Source organism: Lichenostomus cassidix, chromosome 8 (assembly GCF_008360975.1).
Source record: "Lichenostomus cassidix isolate B80296 chromosome 8, HeHo_3.0, whole genome shotgun sequence".
NCBI classification, from domain to species: Eukaryota; Metazoa; Chordata; class Aves; order Passeriformes; family Meliphagidae; genus Lichenostomus; species Lichenostomus cassidix.
In genome coordinates this window covers 589,542-608,243 of record NC_139489.1, presented here as the reverse complement: position 1 = coordinate 608,243, position 18,702 = coordinate 589,542, and the positions used below count along the sequence as shown (strand labels likewise).

General features: G+C 50.4%; 1 protein-coding gene across 2 annotated transcripts in view; it reads right to left on the bottom strand.

Moving 5' to 3' along the window:
• The window catches only part of NEGR1 (neuronal growth regulator 1), a 166,612-nt gene that overhangs the window by 52,085 nt on the left and 95,825 nt on the right, over positions 1 to 18,702 (bottom strand). For both annotated transcript variants that reach the window (XM_085067361.1, XM_085067360.1), the window contains exons 3-4: positions 16,117 to 16,242; positions 9,551 to 9,682 (exon numbers count right to left, since the gene is read on the bottom strand). In XM_085067361.1, coding sequence (XP_084923487.1) covers positions 9,551 to 9,682; positions 16,117 to 16,242 — 258 coding nt within the window. The remainder of the gene's footprint in view (positions 1 to 9,550; positions 9,683 to 16,116; positions 16,243 to 18,702) is intronic.

The following is an 18,702-nucleotide window of genomic DNA, read 5'->3' as shown; positions in this document are numbered from 1 at the left end:
GGGATCCCTCGTGAAGAGCATGGGAAACCTGGAATTGTGGAGCTCCCCACTTAAGGAAATTGCTGCCTTGAAAAATAACTCCTGATTTGCTCTCTTTCTTTCAGCCATCGATCCCAGACTGCAGAAACAACAGAACACCTGGATGTTGCCACATCTGCCATTCCACAGACTTTGGTTCCAAATACACTGGGAATGGTGCATTTTGAAGGGAATTTTTCTAGGAGAACTGAATTCTCCCAGCCCAGCACCAACTACCATGATCTTTGTGCAACAGGAACCAAAGCAAGATGTCCATGGAGGAGTCAGGGAGTGTGGCTGTGCCTGGAGCAACAGCTTCCCCTGCAGAGCCTTGTGCTTGCTCCACACACAGCTCTGGGGGGCAGAAAAGGTCACTTCAGCCTGAAACCAGCTTGATCCTACTCGAGAAGAGCAGCAAAGATGAAGAGAAGCAGCTTTATGGGTTATGATGCCTGAGGAGTGATGCTGGCAGGTTCTCCTGTCTTTCACATCCACAGCAAGGCTTTGTTTTAGACTAGAAAAGCAAAATGGGACTCTCAGAGCACCTGGAGCTCCCATCTGCTGCCTCCAGCATGCCCCTGCCACCACAGGAGGGACTGAGACCTCAGCCCTGTCACCAGCAAAAACCAGATTGCAATAATATCATTACAGCTCATTTCTAGCACAGAACCACTTCAAACTGCAGTTACTGGGGGGAAAAGCCATGAAAAGAAATCAAGGGATGGAGAGTTGCACAAGGCTTGTAGTGACCCCAGCTGGTGTCCCCAGCTGCACCCAGACCCCTCTGGCCACCACCCCAAAGGCTCTGCAGGGCTCAGGGAGGAGCAGGAGGGAATCCTGCAGTTACAGGGAGAAATATTGCTTGACAGGGTGTTGGCTATTAAGGAAATATTGTAGGTAATTGTTTCTGCTGCAGAGCGATCTGGGCTCAGGAACACTCCTGGAGGCTCGAGAGCTCTCCATTAATTTTGGCTCTAGCCTGGAGTCTGCACAGCTCTGCTCCAAATTGCTCTTCAAAGGCAGCAGCTCTTCAGAGATGACTCATGTCCTATTAAAGCTGCAATTTCCCCGAGCTGGGTTTTGGCTGGTGGGCGTTCAGAGTGGATTCACCTGGAGGCTGCAGAGCTGGCACTGGGGAGAGGCTGGGAGCAGGATTGGCTGCCCTGGGGAGATTCTCCTCAGCCACTCCCTGGCCTTGCAGCCCAGCAGGGGAGGGGTTAACAGCCATAGTAATGGGGGATTTTAGCACCTCTGAAAACCATGGGAGCTGCACAGCAGCCCTTTGAGGAGCCAAACCCATGGAGAGGAGAACATTCCTGCTCCCCCCGAGGCCAGGAGATGCAAGAAAGGCTTCACCAGACATGGATGGACAGAGGTGTCCAGAACCTTACTGGAACCTTACTTTGGCTTTAAAATGACAGCAAGAGTAGAAGAGCAGATCACACCTATTAAAAACCCTTTTGTGGATTTTCCTGCCCACGATTCATGGGTTGGTCACACACTTTCACCAGCAACGCCCTGAGAGCTTCACAGGGGAAAACCAGCAACAATCTATTGATTGCAGAATTGTCCCCAGTTCTAGGGCAGTGGGTCACAGCTGCTCCATTATTTCACAGAATCACAGAATTGCTCAGGTTGGAAAGTCCCTCCCAGCCCATGGAGTCCCAGCTGTGCCTGATCCCCACCTTGTCCCCAGCCCAGAGCCCTGAGTGTCACAGCCAGGCCTTCCCTGGACACCTGCAGGGATGGGGACTGCAAACCTCCCTGGGCAGCTCCTGCCAGTCCTGACCACCCTTGCCATGGAGAAATATTCCCTAATAATCTAAAGCTGCCCTGACCCAGCCTGACTTGGCAATGAAGCTCAGAGTTCAGAGTTGGGGAATCTCTGACAGAGCGAGGGGAGAACCCGAGAGGTTTCTGTGCTGAGCTCTGCTCTGCCTTGGGGCAGAAATGCTGATTTGACCATCCAACATCAGCTCCTTTCCCAGGGCAGCAGCCAGGCTGAACCCTTGGCTGTGGGAACTGACAGCCAGGCTGCCTGAGCTCCCAGACACCAACGGGCTACAGACACAGTGCCTGGAGAGCCTCAGCAGGGACAGAAAAAACAACAGAGCAGAACAACAAGAAGGAATTCCCACCTGGGAGAGGGAGGCTGCTTTCTGCAGAAGATGTGTGCTGGGAATAACTGACCAACAGTGCTGTGTGATAACAAGCTGGGAGCCAATGGCCATCTGGCACGAATGTTAGAAAATAGTATAAATGAGATTTTGTAGGGATAAATTTGGCTTCTCCTCTCCTTTCTGCTTGGCCTGGAGCTGTCTTTGTGTGTCTTTGTGTCTCGAACAGTGACACTCGTCCTGCAGCTCTGGGACCTGCTGGGAGCAGCACTCGCTGTCCCTGTCACACCTGCACTGTCCCTGTCACACCTGCACTCTCCCTGTCACACCTTCATTCTCCCTGTCACACCTGCACAGTCCCTGTCACACCTGCACTGTCCCTGTCACACCTGCACTGTCTCTGTCACACCTGCACTGTCCCTGTCACACCTGCACTGTCCCTGTCACACCTGCACTGCTCCTGTCACACCTGCACTGTCCCTGTCACACCTGCACTGTCTCTGTCACACCTGCACTGCTCCTGTCACACCTGCACTGTCCTTGTCACACCTGCACTGCTCCTGTCACACCTGCACTGCTCCTGTCACACCTGCACTGTCCCTGTCACTGCTCCCTCCCAGCCAACCCTGCTGGCAGGTTAAGGCAGAGAATTCCTTGGGGAAATGACAAACCTCCTCCTGACCTGCTGCAGAGAGATCTGAGCTCTGCTGCTCCATCTCCCCGAGCTGCAGCCCTGCTGGGTGTCACCAAGCCCTGATGCTGTGCTGCGTTGGCACAAGTGCCACCTCCCTGTCCAGGCAGGGACATCCCCATCAATCCTGGCACAATCCAAACTCTCCCACAGCAGTTTGTCAGAGATGTGCAGGAAGCACGCAGGGTTTGCAGAACCTCAGCACAAACCCTCACCCCCCAAAGAAATCGATATCAATTTAGGAGCCAAATTGCACTCGAGTCACAAATGGAACTATATTGTTTTAATCCGACTTCTGAAATGTTAATAAAAACACCTGAAGGACAGAAAATGACAACCATTACTTTAAAAGAGGCTTCTTCACCACCAGCAAAGGGAAATGTTTTCTCCAAAGCAACAACATTCTTTCCTCCTGCAAGCAATCGAGGCAGTTTTAATTTGAAAGGCCAGCTCTTATTGAATTGGTGTGAGCTGTTTTCCATTAAGTGTTGCTATGAGATTGGACATCATATAACTCACACAAGTCCCCAGTAAAGAGAACTTGCAAATTAACTAAATAAGAATTTAGTCCTAATGATGACCAAAACAAACAAGATAAAACCCAAAAAGCAAAAAACCCAAGTGATGACATCATGCATAATCAAAACCTCCAATTTATAGGATAACAGAAATTCTCCAAAGACCTTGATTTTAGGTGAAAAACCCCAAAACTGTTATTTGCACTGATTTCACCTGCAATGTTTTGCTGGCAGCCCTGACTGCTGGCTGCACCCAAACCAGCTCTGCTGCTCTTGACTCAAACCATGACCCAAATTCCCACCTGGGCTGTTCTGTCCCCTCGTCCCCTGCAGCCCATGGGTGCCTTTGTGTCTCACACCCTCAACTGCTGGCACAGAAACCATTTCCTGGGGTTTCTCCCCTCTCAGCCCGGTGAGATGTGCTGCAGGAGATGTGTTCTCTCCATCACTGCCCTGCCAGCCTCCCCAGCACTGCAATTGAAGCAATATCTCAAGCTGGAGAGCTCCAAGGGCTGGGCTGTACCGCAGAGAATCCCATCTGCAGAATTAGGTTAATATTGAACAGCAGCAGGAGGAACCAGGCAGGAGCTGGACTGGCTGGGATGACAAAAACCCTCCAAAAACCAGGGCACTGAACCCTCTGCTCCACGGAAAAACCCAAATATGAGCCAGCAGGCAGATTGCCAGGAGCCCCCAGTGCCACTTAAGACACCAAAAATCCCATTTGTTAATATTAACCTGAGAATTGAAGAAAACCTCTTTCTCCAAAGCACTGAAAGCCCTGGCAGTGAAATTTGGCTCCTCTAAGGCAATGCTGACCTTAACCCCCAAGTCCTAAACCCAGTCAGGGATAGAACGATGGAGCTGCAAATCAGTAGCTATTAAAAATTGAAAAAAATCAGAATTATTGATTTCTGCCTCAAGACAAGCCCCCTCCTCCCCTCTCTTTTATTAGAGGAAAGTGGAAATTAAAATTAAATTGCTCTGAGCAATTTTATACTTGGTGCCAAAGCAGAGGAAGACTGAGTCCTCCAGCAAATGTGTGGGCTTTGTCTTTTCATTTAATAATTTAACCTAGGCAATTCTCCTTGAATCCAAACTCCAATCCTTGCCAAGGAAATGCTGATCACAGGTCAGGAATGGTTCACTCAAGGCAAGCAGAGCCACAGTGACTTGGCCAGGGTTGGGAGCCCCAGCAAGCCCTCTTGTCCTGCAGAGTTTTTCCCCAGGAGACTGAAGGTTGCAGATATAATTAGCTGGTGTGGCTCGTACAGGATGTCTGATTTCAAAGTAAAATGGGAGAATTAGCCACAATATTATGCAAAGCGCCATAGCAACAGCGAGGAGCCTTCGAGGAAATGCTGATGAGGGGAGCAGCTCTGCACAGCCAGACCTGGCCAGGGAAAACAAACACCCCTCTTGACATTCCTCACCAGGGGGAAAAACCCACTGTGTGAAACTGCTCATCAAAGCAGGGAGGGACAGAGGATCTGCACTGGGAAAAGACTCTTTAAACCTACAGGACTGGCTGAAAACCCAGGGGACAACTGGGATGTCCACTCAGGGTCAGTCTGCTCTGGACGTCAGCAGGACCAGAACCTCCAGGATGTGAACTTTCTCCAAGCACACTCACCCAGGGCCCAGAGGTGTGAGAGGAAAATTTGATCAAGTTAGGGGAAAAGCCCCCAAATTTAGATAATTCGCTGAAGAACACAAAACATGTGCCTGGAAATCCAGAGGTGAGAGAGGAAAACTTGATAAAGTTATGGATAAAGCCCCCAAATTTAGATAATTCACTGAAGAACACAAAACATGTGCATGGAAAGGAAAGGATTGAAGGGCAGAATGTGCAGAGCTGGAAGGAATCCGTGAGGATGATGGAATTCAACCCTCAGCCCTGCACAGGACACCCCACGGGTCACCCCTGGGCCTGAGAGCATTGCCCAAATTCTTCAGCTCCATCAGCCTTGGGACACAATTGCTCCAAACACAAGATTTGACCAATTCAACCACCCCAATCCTTCATTTTATATTTCAGCTTAACACAAGGAAAGAATAACACAGTGAACACTTGGATAAACCAAACTGATGCAAACCCAATCGGCCTAACGAGCTTTAAAATCTCATTAAAAGGCTGAATATGGCAAAGGCAGGGCTACAGTGCAAGTCCTGAGCACCGAGCACAGCCTGGGGGAAGGTTTCTCAGGGAATCACACCCAGCACAGCCTGGGTGAAGGTTTATCAGGGAATCACACCCAGCACAGCCTGGTGAAGGTTTATTAGGGAATCACACCCAGCACAGCCTGGGTGAAGGTTTCTCAGGGAATCACACCCAGCACAGCCTGGGGGAAGGTTTATCAGGGAATCACACCCAGCACAGCCTGGGTGAAGGTTTATTAGGGAATCACACCCAGCACAGCCTGGTGAATGTTTATCAGGGAATCACACCCAGCACAGCCTGGGTGAAGGTTTATCAGGGAATCACACCCAGCACAGCCTGGGTGAAGGTTTCTCAGGGAATCACACCCAGCCTGTTTCCCTCCAAAGCCCATGGAAATGCTGTTCAAGCAATCCTGAGCACCTGGAAGACCATGAGGAGATGAACATTTGCCACCAGGTTAGTCAGGAATGGACTGTGGCTGTCAGCAGTTCCTGCCTGGAGCCAGAATGGCAGCAGATGCTGCTGGAGCAGAGCTCCAGCTCCCAGAGCACTGAGCTTGGCTCAAGTGTGCCTGCAGGAGAGCCCAGGGTGGCTGCAAGGCTCTGCTCCTGCTGCTCACCTGGGCACTGTGCTGGGCCTGCTGGCCATGTGGCACCAGAGCTGGAGGGGAAAACCCTGAGAGCATCCAGAGAAATGGGAGAAATGGCTGGAAAAATGGAGCAAAGCATCCAGAAATGAGTTCAGAAAACCAACAATGAGCTCAGACATCCAGAAATGAGCTCAAATATCCAGCAATGAGCTCAAATACCCAGCAATGAGCTCAAATACCCAGCAATGAGCTCAAATATCCAGCAATGAGCTCAAATACACAGCAATTAGCTCAGACACTCAGCAATGAGCTCAGACATCCAAGAATGAGCTCAAACATCCAGGAATGAGCTCAGACCCTTGTCTCACCCTCTGGACAGATCAGTGAGGAGCTCAGACCTGGCAACTGAAGCCACCAGGTCTCGATTTAGTCACGTCTGAGAGCTGCAGCTCTACCGGAGCTGTCCAAGGTACAACACAGGAAAACCAACCCTTAACGTGGATTATCCTAACAAAAGGGAATTCTGCAGTACCACTCCACTTCAAAATCCACATTTGCTATTTATTTAGACAGAGCTGCCAGTTTGAAATAAATGCAAATAAATGCCAGTTTCCTGATGCACACATCCCATTGCTCATCCTCTCACTGTGGCCTCAGCTCCATTGGAAATGCTAGGATTTAGCAGCTGCCTTTAATATTTTTTAAAGCATGACATTAATAGAGCAGGAGAGAATGAGTGAAGTGACAGTAGCACATGGAGAGTTTCAGACCAGCTTTCAGACGACACAATAAATCCAGACTCTGCTTCATTCAAAGCAGGGTTCAATATTATAATCTATAAATCAGTATTTGCTTTACAAAACGTAATGGAAAATGCTAATAGGATTTACTTGTGAAACGAAATTGGATTACGTCTTATCTATTTGAACTTGATTTGGTGGAGTGTTCCTTCAGCACCAGCCAGCAGCTTCAATGGCTTTTTTTCCTTTCCTTCCCCCACATCCTTTTGGAACTCAGGCAGATTCTCAGGCCGCCGTTTCTCAAAGGGAAATTAGGGGGACAGACGTAAATTAGGTAGAAAATGTAGATTCTGGCATACTGAGCAGAGTGATGAAAACCCTGTAAGTCATGAGAGCCACTCCACTGTTTGGGAGCTCCTGTTTATGTAGGGCTGCGAGCTGCCCAGCCAGGAAACCTGAATTTCACAGAGTCATTTAACCCTGGTGACCTCCTTGTCTGTGCCTGGCTGGCTGAGCAGCCTCTCTGTGCTGTGAATATCCACATCCCAAATTCTGCTTACACCCTCTGGAACCGCTCAGGGCTCATTGCTGCTGCCCATTGCCTGGGAGCAATAAACACAGCCCTGAGTTATTGCTGCTCTGGAGCTGCAGCTCAGCACCTCCTGTGGGTAGTGAGGGACTCTGGGCAAGCCCAGCTCCTGTGACACCCCAGGTGACACCCCAAAGCACCCAGGGCACGCCTGGCCCAGGCTGCAGGAGGGTTTTTACAGGAAAACACTTGCACAGGAATAGAGGTCACTTGTTCCCCCAGACACCTCCAGGGGGGCTTTGCCTCCCACACAGCCCAGTTCTCCCAGCACTGCTGGTTTTCAGGAATCCAGCAAAGCTGAGGGAGGTGGGAACACCCCAGGGAGGGCAAAGCAGCAGTGGGAGCAGCTGGGATGAGGGTTTGGCTGTCCCACCAGCTGGGACAGGGTCTGTGGGGACACAGCACTGCCACCTCCAGTAGCTGGGACAGGGTCTGTGGGGACACAGCACTGCCACCTGCAGTAGCTGGGACAGGGTCTGTGGGGACACAGCACTGCCACCTCCAGTAGCTGGGACAGGGTCTGTGGGGACACAGCACTGCCACCTCCAGTAGCTGGGACAGGGTCTGTGGGGACACAGCACTGCCACCTCCAACACCTGTGACCAACCAAGCTGCACAGCAGCTCCCACACCAGAAACAAATTCCAAGCTGGGTAATTGAAGTTAACCAGAGAAAACTGTTAAAATGAACAAGAGAAATCACTGACATTGTCTTGCCTGTATTTTCTCTCACACGTTGGAGGGAAAAAGAACATTTCACATCACACTGAGTGCTAAACCAGATTCAGTGCCAAGCTGAGAACACCTCTGGTGTGAAAGTGTCACCTTTCTGGTGTCACACAACCCAGCAGGGTCCCCACAGCAGAGTCCCTCTGCCTCCATTATTTCACAGAATCACAGAATTACAAACACCCTGCTGCCTCCTCAGGGAGCAGTTCAAACCTCCACGGAGATCCATCCCCATCCAACGACCAAACAGAGCTTCTCCTTTCCTCACATCCCTTCCAGCACCACCACGCCGAGATAAACCAGCAAGGGCTCAGCCCAACATCCACAGAGCTACCAGAACCTGCTCAGATCGTCACCCAAAAAGCACAGTTTGCACCTGAGCCTCGCTGTGCCCTCCTGTGACACCTGAGTGACATCACAGAGCTCCCTGTGACACCCAGGTGACATCACAGAGCTCCCTGTGACACCTGAGTGACATCACAGAGCTCCCTGTGATACCCAGGTGACATCACAGAGCTCCCTGTGACACCCAGGTGACATCACAGAGCTCCCTGTGACACCCAGGTGACACCACAGAGCTCCCTGTGACACCCAGGTGACACTGCAGAGCTCCCTGTGACACCCAGGTGACATCACAGAGCTCCTTGTGACACCCAGGTGACACCGCAGAGCTCCTTGTGACACCCAGGTGACATCACAGAGCTCCTTGTGACACCCAGGTGACACCACAGAGCTCCCTGTGACACCCAGGTGACACTGCAGAGCTCCCTGTGACACCCAGGTGACATCACAGAGCTCCCTGTGACACCCAGGTGACATCACAGAGATCCCTGTGACACCCAGGTGACATCACAGAGCTCTCTATGACACCCAGGTGACACCACAGAGATCCCTGTGACACCCAGGTGACATCACAGAGCTCCCTGTGACACCCAGGTGACACCGCAGAGCTCCCTGTGTCACTCAGGTGACATCACAGAGCTCCCTGTGACATCCAGGTGACATCACAGAGCTCCCTGTGACACCCAGGTGACACCGCAGAGCTCCCTGTGTCACTCAGGTGACATCACAGAGCTCCCTGTGCCACCCAGGTGACACCACAGAGCTCCCTGTGACACCCAGGTGACACTGCAGAGCTCCCTGTGACACCCAGGTGACATCACAGAGCTCCCTGTGTCACCCAGGTGACACCACAGAGATCCCTGTGACACCCAGGTGACACTACAGAGATCCCTGTGACACCCAGGTGACATCACAGAGCTCCCTGTGACACCCAGGTGACACCACAGAGCTCCCTGTGCCACCATGGCCAACCCCAGCAGCTCCAGCAGCAGCAGTTTGCCGCAGCAGACTTTCCTTCTCCACCACAATAAGAGGAACAGCAATCAGTGGCACTTACAGTTTACTGTGACTTTGACTTTCCTCACGTCTGGCACTGACACGTCGTTCTCTGCGCTGCACTCGTATTCCCCAGCCTGGTCCCTGGTGATTCCATAGATGTCCAGGTACTGCCCACTCTCAAAGGGCTTGGCTGAAAGGAAACCATCACAGAGAGAAATTACTGCAGGCTGAGCACAGAACAGCTGGGAATCCAACATCTGGCTGGCAGACTGAGGGATGAACACACCCCCCAGGGAAGCTGGAGGCACTGCAGCTTCCACCCAGAAACCTCAGCTCCAAGGTGAGCTGAAACCCCTCAGACTCCCAGAGCTGGCCAAAGGTTCTCTCCTGATCCCTCCCCACAGTGAAACTCAACAACCTCCTGTTGCTGTTGAGCCGCTAGCAGAGTAAGAAGACCCAGCTTCAAAGTGTGACATCAAGAAGAAGATTTTATTATCTAATTCCAACTTATATAGACTTTTCAAAGGTCACCCAAATTGGTCAGTCAGAAGCCTCCCCCTAGGCCTGATTGGCCAGGCCTGAACTGCCCATATCTTGAGAAATTGTTCCAACAAACATCCAAACTTTATCTTTGTTTATAAAAACACAGGAAGAAGACAGAAAGAATTCTCACGGGAAAGGTCTGTGCTAGCTACACCCTTCAGATGCAGCAGCACAGTTTGCACCTCATGGGTGTCACAGGACAGAGCAGCTCTGGTGCCCCTGGATCCCTGAGGTGCCCAAGGCCAGGCTGGGTGTGGTTTGGGGCACCCTGGGATGGTGGGAGGTGTTCCTGGGATGGTGGGAGGTGTTCCTGGGATGGTGGGAGGTGTTCCTGCCATGGTGGAAGGTGTTCCTGGGATGGTGGAAGGTGTTCCTGGGATGGTGGAAGGTGTTCCTGCCATGGTGGAAGGTGTTCCTGCCATGGCAGGGCTGGGATGAGAGGAGCTTTAAATCCCTTCCAGCCCACAGCAGCCTGGGATGCCCCATTCCTGCCCACAGGAATTCCCCTAATTGGACTTACCCAAAACTGTGTTAATGAACTACAGGAGCAGAGACACAAGAAGAAGAAGAAAAGGGGAATGTGTGTTGGGGTGTCTGTATTAGGGGGGATGTATATTAATTAGGCGTTCTGGGAATATTAATGTATATTAATTAGGCATTCTCGAGTACCTCAGCCAGTGGGGAAAGAGAGAGGGAACTCCTGGAATTAGGATAAAAGAGGCTGTGTCCTCTAGAGACCCCATGGGAAAAGCCCACGAGCTCTCCCTTTATTCATGAACAAAGCTACAGGACTCCTCTGTCTCCTTTTTGGACATAAACCTCTGGTGTTCATGGATTCATTTTCCTGTCAGTCCCTTCCAGCCTGGCCCATGAGGATTTGGGATCTGCTGTCCCCTCTGAGCTCACAGCTGGCCTTTGGAGAGAGGGGAGATGTTGGGTTGGTTTGGAGCACAAGAGCTCTGCAATATCTCCTCAGAGTCACACTCTGCTCGCTCCAAGTGCAACACTTCTCACATAAAAACCAACTGATAGCTGAGAGAATAAGCTCAGCCTGCAGGAAAACTCTCATTTTCATTGCATTTTATGAGTTATTAATGAGTTCATCTAGTTTTATTGAAAAGTAAGAAATACTTCCCATTTATCATAAAATTGTCAAAAAAAAAAAAAAAACCCTGCTCATTTCTGTGCAATGATTTTGGACAGTTTTAGTTTGTATCTCGCTAAGATTTTGATCTCTCTCTTGTTCCTCAATTCCTTCACAAAGCCCCAGTTATTTGACTGTATTAGTTGGAATATTCTTCTCCTGACAAGTGTATTTTAACAAGAACACTTTTGTTAAAAAAGATTTTAAGAAGACCTGAAGGTTTCTAGGAATACCTTTAATTGTTCCTGACGGGATGCTCAAATTTCTGGAACAATCCTGATAAAAATGCCATTTTCCTGAGCAGTGTCCCTCAGAAAGCCCCTGACTGCAGGGTGATGTCACCTCACCCTGAGCAGTGGCTTTAGTGACACTGAATGTCACCTAATTGGATCCTAATGCCAAACCTCCCAAGACTCCTACTTACAAGTCCTGTTGAAAATAAAAAGCCCAAATTCCCAAAACCTGAACCCAGAAGCCATCTCTTTTCTCATGGAGAGCTGAGATTTGGGAAGCGATTTGGGAAGAGATTTGATTGCTGATCTGAAGGCAAAACAAGATCCTCACCCAGCCGTTCCTATTGGTGCTGCTGTTAGCTCTGCAGTCTCTAAACAGTTAATTATTGCCCTAATTTACTCCTCACCACCTCCCCGGAGCTCCTGGGGAGCTGCCAGCCCTGTCTGATATCAGGAGCATTGATTTAATGACAAGCTAGCCTTTATCCACTGACTAATGTCCCTCCAGGATCACCAGCTGGGCGTTAAATTCCCATCAAATCTGAACCCAGAAGCTCTGCTGCCTGGTGGGAAGGGCTGAGCCACCAGCAGTGCCCATGGAATGTGCTGGCATGGAGGAATTCCTGCAGAATCCAGGGACAGGACAGCAGCAGGACACAGGGAGTGGCTCTGCACTGCCAGAGGGCAGAGATGGATGGGATTTTGGGAATTAGGAATTGTTCCTGGCAGGGTGGGGAGGGCTGGGATGGAATTCCCAGAGAAGCTGGGCTGTCCCTGGATCCCTGGAATGTCCAAGGCCAGGCTGGACACTTGGATGACCCTGGGGCAGTGGGAGGTGTCCCTGCCATGGCAGGGGTGGCACAGGATGAGCTTTAAGGTTCCTCCCAACCCAACCCATCCCAGGATTCTGAGCCAGGGGAAAACCACTGCTGGCTTGGAGCTCTCTGGGCCAAAGCAGCCTGAGCAAGGAGCTCCTTCCCTTCCAGCCAGCAGCACTGCAGGGCTGTGCAACTTCTGCTAATTGCAGCTGGAACTGCAGAGTCAGGGAAGGGCTGTCTGACAGGAGCATCCCTCACAGGACAGGATTCATCCTGGAGCAGCATTCTGGGGAAAGGGAGGTGAGCCAGAGCAGCTCCTCCTGAGCACAGACTGCAGATTGCACTGCCATGGGCAGCTGGGGAACAACCTCCCCAGCCAGAGCTGCTCCAGGGCTGGGATGGAGCGAGAAAAAGAAACAAGCCAGAAACTCACATTTCTAAAACTTCCACCTTTAAAACCATCTTTGAGCGAGAGATGGAGCATTTTAAGAGTTCGCCCTTTGTACACACGCAAAGCCCTGGAAATCTGATAATAATTCATGTCAGTTCAGGATTTGCAGGCTGAAAATCCATGTTTGAAGCACTTGCACTTCACCAAAGCCCCTCTCGTTGCTCTCACATGTGGATCCATGGGGGAGGCAGGAGGAGCTGGAGCTCTGACAGTGCCTGGCTCAGATCGAGCTGGGTTTGTTTCTCGGGATTTAGGGAGAAGTTTTTCAATCCCTCTTTGTTTCTCCCTCAAAGAACAGAAGTGTTCTGCAGCAGTGGGACTGGGGAGAGTCCTGCCTGCCCAGGCACTGCCTTTTGTCTGGAATGGAATGGAATGGAATGCAATTGAATGGACTCCATCTCCAGAGGCTGCAGGAAGGAGCCTCAGAGCCAATTCCATTCCATTCCGTTCCATTCCATCCCATCCAATTCCACTCCAGGTGAGAAAATCTGCCTTTATTCCCAGTTTCTGCACCCCTGCTCCTCTAAATGCAGATGTATCCCTACATCTGGTTCATCCTGCTGTTTTGGGAAAACAGCTGACCAGGAATGATGGAGGTAAAACTGGGAGAACAAGGCAAGAGAGCAGGGAAGAGCTGGAAAAAATCAAACTGGAAGTAACCAGGGATGCCCCACTGGTTTGGGTTAGGGGGAATCTTAAATCCCATCCATCCCACCCCATCCATGGCAGGGACACCTTCCACTGTCCCAGGCTGCTCCAGCCTGGCCTTGGACACTGCCAGGAATCCAGGGGCAGCACAGCTTCTCTGGGAATTCCATCCTAGGGCCTTCCAGAAGAATTCCATCCCAATCTCTGATCCAAACTGACCCTCCTTCCCCTGAAATCCACTGCCCTGTGCTCTGTCACTGCCTCCCTGAGCTTCCCTTCCCATCCCATCCCTCCCACAGCTGGGGAAGCTCCCTGTGGGAAACTTTTGTCCAAACCAGAGCAGGACAGAATTTCGATGCTCAGCACCTGGGTTTTCCCAGGAGGAACATTCTATCAGGAGGTTTCCCCGTGTCAGCTGCTGGTGCTGCCAGCAGAGCTCTGCCCAGGCGCTGAGGAACACAGCAGAGCCAAAACCAGCGTGGTGTCCCCAGCAGAACCTCATTCCTCAGCATTCTGCCTTCATCCCCAAACTATCGCTGCTGCACTTTGCTCGCAAATGTCAGAACAAAATAAGTAATACCTGCAATTTATTCGGGTGACATTTCAACAATACAGATTGGGAGATTACAAGCCGCAGCCCGACGCTGTTGCGCTGAGTGGGGAGATTTGCTGGATTTACATAATGGGGCTGCGGAATGAATATTTATAGAAGGAAAGCATTTACATAATGACTGCCAGTTAAACATGCACAATAAAGATTCCGGGCCAATAATTTATGGACTAAGTTTAAAAATCACCTTGAAATGCGTTTTTATTTTTATTCCTTACGAAAGGTTCAATTTATCTCTTGTTCAGAAAAATTGAATCCGACCTCATGCGAGTCGAGGCTGTGTTGATGTAAATCATGATCATATCCTGGAATTAGTCTACATTGAGTCATTTGTATTCAGAGATTTCAGTTCCTTATCTTTTCGCGGCAGCTTTGACAAACAATTTGAGAATATTCTAAATATGCTTCGTTAATATAATTTAGTGCTGGATTGGAGATGCTCTGCCTGCCTGGGAGCCTCATTAGTGCTGCTGGGAATTAGAGCCGAAAAGGGGCAGGAATTAGGAAGTGCAGATGAAGCTGATGCAGGGAGGGAGGTGAGGTGCTGCAGACAGAATATAAACCACGGCAGGATTTGGGGTTTTCAGCTCCCTTGCACTCTCTGTTTGCTGGCTGCAGGCTCTGGGCTGCCCTGGGAGGGCTGTGGTGTCACCTGGAGCAGGGCTGGGCACTGCCATGGGGACAAACTGGCTTTGGGCACAGAACATTCCCTGCCGGTCAGGGCTGGCTTCATCACCTTCCCAGGGTTTCTGAGTCTCTTGGCTGCTGTGCTGTCCCCCTCCATGCCCAGCTGTGTCTGATAACCAGCAGGGAACACCCAGGGCACCTCTGGAGGCACAGAACCCCAGATCCCTGGGGCTGGAAGTGTCCCAAGGCCAGGCTGGACAGGTTTGGAGCAAGGAACAGCCTGGGGGTCACTGAAACCCCTCAGAGTCCCTGCAGAATTCCCACAGAGTCACTCAGGGTGGAAAATCCTCTGAGCCCACTGAGTCCAGCCATCCCCAGCCCTGCCAAGGCCACCCTGGGTGTCCCCAAGTGCCACCTCTGCATTTTGCCTGAGCCCAGGAGGAGGTTATTCTCCCTCTCCTCAGCCTGAGTGCACCAATCCTCCTTTTCTCCTTTTCCCTCTCCAGGAGCATCATCTCAGCTCCTTTCTGCAGCCACTCAAATGCTTTAAGCCATTACTCCAAACTATCACCAAGGTTTCTAATAAAATTTTATTTGACATTTAGTTAAAATCCATTTCCTGCTACAACTGAATTTTTCCTCCAGTCCCTTGACGGACACTTCAAGCCAAATTCACTGTCATTGTTTAAAGGTCAAAAGTGAGGGTTTGTTCCCAGATCTTGCTTTGTAAAGCCAATTGCTCCTCGGGATTATGAGAGGCTGTGACAGACTATTCTTCCCTGCAATTCCATGGATTTTATCAGGCTGGGAGAGCAAAGAAAAGCCTCACTGCAAACCCAGTTCTGCCTGCAGAGTCCCAGTGACAGAACCTGGGGCAGCACAGGGACTTTCTCCCCTCAGGAACACAAAATCCACCTCATTTCCAGAGCAAGGATTTCCCCACAGCCCTGCTTTGCTCCAGGGAACAACTTCAGTGGCTCTGCACTGAGAGAATCCTCCAACCTCAGCCAGAACTTCTCCTTTCAATATGTTATGAGGAATCAAAGGTAGAAATGGAAACATCAAATAGAAATGATATTTTAGTTGCCATTCTGTTTGCAATTTTTCATACATATAATTTAATTTGTTCTCACAGACTGTGTCATGGAATAATGGTTTGATGGTGAGGAATCCTGGAGTATCCAGGAATATGAGGGAAGGAACCCACAAGGATCATGAGTCCAACTCCAAACCCTGACACCCCAGCAATCCCCCTGTGCCTGCAGCTACTGTAGCAGAAATGACAGTAAATTCAGTTTACTCCATGACCTCTCCACGTGTTTAACTTCCATGTTTCCCACTTCTAGAGAGCCCTGCCTGTTCCTCATTGTATCCTTGCTTGGATTTTAACAGGAATTGTTCAATCCACCACTATCACAACACAGATAAACCCACAAATCCAGATTTAGGGTGCTCTGTCCTCACTGCTGTGCTCCTCAGCACCCCAGCTTTCCCTCCCAACCCCTTTGGGACCCTTTGGTGGCCCCAGAGCAGCCCAGGCCAGGACTCACCCGAGGGGGAGATGTGTCTCCAGGAGATGGATGGCTCTGGCTTGCCTGTGGCCAAACACACCAGGGTGACATTGCTGCCCTCGTTCACCACGATGTCACTGGAGATCCGGAATATCTTGGGGGACACTGCAACGAGACAGAGACGTGTCACTGCATGTGGATACTGAAAAACTGCTGGCAGAAGCTTTGCCTTGAGAATTTTTCTTTTTTTATGCAAGCTGGGAAAACAATGAGATGATTTTTGTAAATAATATTTAAACACTTGCTGGTTTTTTTCTTGGTTTGGGTTTAAGGCAGAGAGTGTTTGGAACTGGGTGTTGTAGGATTTTAGCTAATTATTTTAGGAGGTGGATGATCACTGATTAATTACTCAGAGAATTTTAGCACATATAAGCAGAAGTTATAAACAATAAAGTTCTTTCTGTCTCTACTGGACTCATGTGCTGCTGCATCTCTCCATTCTGGGTACTACAGTGACAACAGGAAACTCCAGGATTGCCATCAGGGATAAACCAGCAGGTGCCCAAACAGAGCTGTGGGAACCTCATTTGGGGAGCACAGCCCTTCCAGCACATCCCAGCCACTCAGCCCTGGATTCCAAACACCAAAAAGCAGCAATCCCCTCTGTTTGTGCAAAGCTGGAGAGTTCCTGGGAAAGATGGATGTTCCTGCTGAAGGGAAGCTGAGCTTGCTGCTGGCAGTTTGCAAAGAAGGCAAAATTAAGTTTTTCTGGGACTTTGAAAAAGAATGATGCAGTGCCAGGCACTGCCTGTGCACCTGGAGAGTCTGAGCTGCTCGTGGAGAGAACTAAACCACATTTATTTTGTTGTTTCCCTTGCTTTGGGGCCTGCAGCAGCACCAGGGTGAGGGAAAAGCAAGCTGGATTTCTTTGCTTTGATTTCATCAGCAGAATTCTTCACTAAACCCCATTTTCTGTGCTATTTACACACCTGGGCATCAGAGCACAGAGCTCCACTGGGATGGAAAACGATGGGAAGCATTAAATGGCCAATCCCTAGGGAAGGTTTATTTGTGATGACAGGGAGGACAGGAGCTCAGGATCCCATCCATGGGGCAGCAAATGCAGATTGCAGCATGAATCTCCCTACAGAAATCTGGATTTCTTTCCGTGTTTTCTGATGTTTGATACAGAAATCCAGACACACCCCACTGCTGCCTCTGGAAAGCACCATCCCCTCTCTGATCAACAACAATTTTGTACAAATAGCTGCAAAAGACACAGAATTTCTGTGTGGGTGTTCCAGAACTTTCTGCAATGATTGGTCTAAAATCCAGTTGCTCTGCAAGGGAAATGAGCACCAGTAAAGTGAGGGGAAAAAGGGTTTATGGATATCCATTCTCCTAAGCCAAGTCCATGTCCAGCTAGGGCTTTTCTCTCCCAAATGCCTCCCTGGTTTTGCTCTTTCCCAGCCCAAATCCTCAACCTGTGCCTGTAAATCCCTCAGGGGTCTGGGGAGCACAGGCTGGGCTGAGAGCTCTGCCATCTCCACTGGCAGATGTTCCCCAGAGGTTCCCCAGATGTTCCCCAGAGCTTCTCCAGCCCTTTTCCTGTCCCAGAGACTGAACAATTTGGGGTCAGAGAGACTGCAACAGCTGGGAATTCCCAGTGCTCTGCATTGTGAGCAAAGCCACGAAAAGCCTGTAAGGAGCATTTTCAATGAGCAGAGCAGCTCTGTGCTCAGGGAGAGCTGTGGGCAAAGCTGATTCCCTTCTCCAGAATCCCAAAGCCTTTAGGATTTTGGGCTGCACCTCACCTCCCAGTGCTAATTGGATGTTTTCCCAATTTCCCAGCGAGGCAGTGAGCACAGCAGGGGCACAGAGATGCTGCTCTCAGCAGCTCCACTGGCCCTTTCCTCCTGGCTGGAATGAATTCCTCATCCCAGCCATCTCTGCCGAGGCTCTGCTGGGAGCTGCAGCCAGCAGAACACCTTCCAGAACATTCCAGAGCCCTCCTGGCCCTGGGGCTGCAGGGATGGAGCTCTGGGATGCTGTGGAGTTCCTTCATCTCCCACCTTCCCTGCTCTCCTGGCACAGGGATTGGCACAGCAGCTCCAGCTTTGGGCATTCCCTGCTCAGGGGAGGAATTTGCTCCTCCAAGTGTGTTTTGTGCTCCTTCCTGTGATTCCTAGAGCTGAACATTTCACCCAAAAGGACAAATCGACTCCACCAGTTCTCCTCCTGCAGCTGTTTGGAGCTCTGGGGTGGAAGTGCAGCCAGAGGGACAGAAAATCCAACAGCACTGGGAATGATGGAATTGTGCAACCCCAGCCTGGTTTGGGTTGGAAGGACCTCAAATGCCATCCATGGATTCACTCAAATCCCATCCTCTGCACTCGTCCAGCCCAGCCCATGCTGCCAGAAAAGCACAAATCCTCTCCAGGTGATGCTGAAGCCACAAAGCTCTGAGCCACCAGAAGTGTTCAGGTTTTGCTGGGTTTTGAGGTTTCTCCCCAGGAATTTTCCAGCCTTTCTCCAGAAGATTGGAGCTGAAGATGGTAGAAGGTGGAGAATTTTCCAGACTTGCAGAGCACAGACTAAGTGATTTCCTCTCAAGTGGGAGCTCTG